At 50.2% G+C, this 4,332-nt stretch overlaps 1 protein-coding gene across 1 annotated transcript; it reads left to right on the forward strand.

Annotated features, from left to right (window-relative positions):
* Positions 1-697: 697 nt before the first annotated feature.
* HOO65_050582 (Retrovirus-related Pol polyprotein from transposon TNT 1-94) lies at positions 698-4,080 on the forward strand (the record flags this gene model as incomplete). Its single annotated transcript, XM_071003141.1, has 4 exons — positions 698-752; positions 810-1,888; positions 1,979-2,700; positions 2,760-4,080. 4 exons carry the CDS (start codon positions 698-700, stop codon positions 4,078-4,080), a joined length of 3,177 nt encoding a protein of 1,058 aa, XP_070858641.1.
* Between the last annotated feature and the right edge of the window lie 252 nt (positions 4,081-4,332).

Here is a 4,332-nt window from a genome sequence, read left to right on the forward strand (position 1 = left end):
TAGAATTAGACATTAAGGGTCTTCATCCAAGGCCCAAGCGCTCGACCCAGAACATGGTAGTAATGGATATATAATTCGGCTGAGATCCGCCCCTCGGACTAGACTTAGAAAGAAACATCATAACATGAATAATCACTCATTCCCCTTCTTTCTTTTCTTCACGGGACATTCAGTATGTCCTCCTAATATTTACGGTTAGGTTTTGAGCCTGGAGCGCTTCCACTGCGCCAGCAAAACATCCTTCGACTACTGTTTCATGAATATTAACCATCCTGGTCACTACATCATGAAATTCAACTCATCCTGGTCACTGTACCCTGGATACACACTTTTCCAGTCACTGTATCTCGGATACAAACCATCCTGGTCACTGTATCGCGAATACAAACCGACCCGGTCACTGTATCCCGAATACAAACCATTCCGGTCACTGTATCATGAATACAAACCATCCTTTAGTCAATGTCTCATGAAGATACACTATCCACTGTCAATACCCATTATGATGGAGGGTTCTACGCTACTGTATACTGATGGAAAGAGGGACTGCTTCTTGCTGAAGGTCTAGACCCCCGGGACCATTCCGGGGGGACGGTCTGAGAGAGGCCTTAATGAATAGGCCGTCTCCGGTGATTGCGTCTGAGACATGTCCCAATGAATAGGCTGTTTCCAGTGGTTGCGTCTAAGGCATGCCCCAATGAATAGGCCGTTTCTGGTGATTGCGTCTAAGACAGGCCCTGAACGGATAGGCTGTCTCAGGGGATTGCGTCTAAGGAAAAGGCCCTAGGCAAAGCCTCTATGGGTTGCAGACCCTAACACCCATGACAAGTGCACCCCGTGCTGGACGGCAAATCCGGCCAAACAGACCTACGTCACAGCTTCTGAGACTCGCACACAGAAGTTGGGCGACCGGATCCACGCAGACCTCATCGGACCCATCACCCCAGCATCGTCAGAAGGATACCGCTACGTCCTCCTGATCATAGACGATGCAAAGCGACACGTGTGGACAGAATTTCTTGTTACCAAGAAAGCAAACAGTGTCGCCGAACATCTTCTTAATCCGATAAAAACACGTTTTGATGGTCGTATCCGAGCTTTTCACGTCGACGGGGGCACGGAATTCAAGTCTCTCTTGAAAACCCTGGAACAGCAAGGGACAGAAGTGCGGATAACACCGCCCTACTCCCCAAGCTCCAACGGTTTGGCTGAACGATGGAACGGAATAATCACGGAAAGGGCCAGAGCCATGATCCACGACTCCAACCTGCCACACTCTTTCTGGCCATTCGCCTACTCTGTGGCGACATACGTAACGAACCAACTGCCATGCAAAGCCAATGACAACATGATCTCTCCATACGAAGCTGTTTTTGGAATACAGCCCTCGGTTGGACATCTTGTAGCTTTCGGGGCCGCCGCCTACGTGTACATTCCAGAAGAGCAAAGGGTTAAGTCTCAGAAAATGGCTCCGCGTATCAAGAACGGTATCTTTGTAGGATACCAAGGGGACACGATCTACTGGATCTACTTGCCTGAGGAGAACAAGGTCATTTCCTCACGATCAGTCAGATTCGACGAAAACATACGGCCAAGCGTCTCTAATCGTATTTCCCTACATACGACACAGCCAGGTCAAGGGGGCACCTCGAGTTCATCACTCCTACCCTCTGGCTCCTTACCCAGACCACGTAACTCACCACCAATTCCATCGGAGCGTCTTGCGCAGACTTCTTCACCACCAATTTCATCGGCGCCTCTCGCGCAAACCCCTTCACCACTAATTCCATTGGCGCCTCTTGCGCCGACTCCTTCAGCTCTGACTCCACCCGTGGATCCCCTCGGAGTAATGGAAACACCAGAAGACTTTGACTCTGTCCTGAACGATGTGGACATGAGCCACGAAAGCTAGCCTACTCATCCTATAAGAAGCCGCGCCATCAATTGGCATCCAAGGATTCGCAGAACGGCTGCACAGATCGCTGCCGGCATCTCTGTTCAAGCAATTCGAGAGCAACGGAACCTAGCTTACCAGTCAAGACAAGCCGCTGAAACTGCAGCACACGCCGCACAGGCAGCTGCCAAAGCAGCTCTAACAGCGTCCAATGCTACCGAAAACTCGATAATTGCAAACGAGCAAGCGAACAGGGCTGCTGCAAAAGCCCAGACATCTGTGGATCAGGCGGTAGAAACAGCTCGGTTTATCGACGCACGGGCTGCCGAGCAACTGCTCGCAATCGAAAGGGCGTCCAGAGCGACTCAAGTAGATGTGACCATCGAAGAGCCACCATCGCCTCCTTGCCCCGCTGTCCATCCTGAAAGAATCGAACACTACAGTGATGAGACACACGGTGTAGTCCTTCGCCGAAGTCAAAGGCTCGCCGAACAGGACCAATGGCGCTCCGAACAGCAGCTAATCTCCGACACGCCGGAAAGTCCTCTCCCCGATCCGATGGACATGTCGAACTTCGCCTTTGCACTATCGACCATCTCCTCTGATCCAAACACCTATCGCCAGGCCATGAAAACAGATAACTCGACCCTCTGGCAGGAAGCTTGTGATCAAGAGATGAAGGTCCACCTTAAGATTCCTACATTTAGCTACAGGATTCTCCCTCCGGGGCGACGGCCCTGCCGTCGCGATGGGTACTCCGAACGAAAGATACTCCCGGGCAACCGCTCCGCTTTAAAGCACGATGGGTAGTTTGTGGCAACTTCCAATTAGCATCCGAATTTGAGACCTTCTCTGCAGTTACAAGTGCTGATACACTCAGAACAATCCTTGCTATTGCAACCATTCACAAATGGAAAATTTGGCAAGCTGATGTCACAACAGCTTTCCTACACGGCAAACTCGATCCTAGTGAGAACATATATGTCCGTCTTCCCGACGGATATCGAAAACAAACAAAGGATGGAGATGAGCTTGTAGCTAAGCTCCAAAGGGCGCTGTACGGCCTTCGGCATGCTCCGCGAAGATGGTTCGAATCCCTTGAGAACCTTCTTCTGTCACTCGGCTTCTTCTCTCTCAACTCGGACCCTTGCGCTTTCATCTCCTCAGGATGCATCATTCTCGTCCATGTCGACGACATGTTGTTCCTCGGCCCAACAACTGAACGCCTCCAGGAAGTCTACGACCGAATCCACAGAGTCTACCCCATGAAGGGTTTAGAGCAAGTCTCGACATATTTGGGAATCCAAATAACTTCGAAACCTGGTGAAACCTCACTAAGGCAGACGAAGTACATCCATGACTTACTCTCAAGATTCGATATGCTGACACCAACCTCGAAGGCTCGATCAGTCCCCATGACTTCACAAGTGTTCTCGACAATCTCGACTTCCGTCGGCACTCCCCTCGACGATCCCGACACCCAACGCTACCAACAAATCATCGGATCTCTCCAGTGGTTATCATGCATGACCCGGCTCGATATCACATTTGCAACAAGCTTTCTGGCCCGGTACAGCAACCAGCCTACAGAAAGCCAAATGGAAGCGGTGAAAGGAATCATGAGATACCTACGTGCGACAAACTTTAGAGGCATTTGCTATTCCGAGAGTGCCAACCAAGGCTTAGAGGCCTACACTGACGCAGCTTTCGGTGACCATCTCGATCGTAAAAGCACTTCTGGCTACTTGTTCAAACTTGCGGGCTCCCCAGTTTCTTGGAGAACAGTCAAACAAACTATCCAAGCAGGATCCACGGCCGATGCTGAATACATAGCGGCTACCTTAGCCACCAAGCAGGCTCGCTTCCTCCGCAATCTCCTAGACGAGCTACCCGCTCGCGAAATCGCGAATCTACAGCAGCCTCTGGTTCTACACTGTGACAGCACGAACGCCATAGCAAACATGAACCGCCCCGAAATCACGAAGCGATCGTTACACATCGACGCCGCCTATCATTTTGTTCACGACGCAGTCCAACAAGGATGGATCAAACCAGTACACGTCAGCACTCAAGACATGGCGGCCGATGGCCTGACTAAAGCCCTAGATAAAGTGAAGCATGCAGAGTTCACTCGACTTCTCGGCCTCACTGATTCTCAGGTTCATAAGGGCGTGTCAGTAACCTAAGTCACGGTAACCAAGATTTCTGACCCTGATCCAGTTCGCCCTTACGTTAGGGTTAGCATTAGACATTAAGGGTCTTCATCCAAGGCCTAAGCGCTCGACCTAGAACATGTTGAATAGACCTAACGCTGTTATTCTTTATTGACTCTATAAATCGCTAACTATTTTAACCTCAATTTCTAAATTACTTTTCCAGCTTTTCTAGCTTTTATACTTCTGTATATTTTCAGCCACAGTGGATAGGTCTGTGCACAA

Source organism: Ceratocystis lukuohia (assembly GCF_044167205.1).
Source record: "Ceratocystis lukuohia strain C4212 chromosome Unknown Supercontig5_pilon, whole genome shotgun sequence".
NCBI classification, from domain to species: domain Eukaryota; kingdom Fungi; phylum Ascomycota; class Sordariomycetes; order Microascales; family Ceratocystidaceae; genus Ceratocystis; species Ceratocystis lukuohia.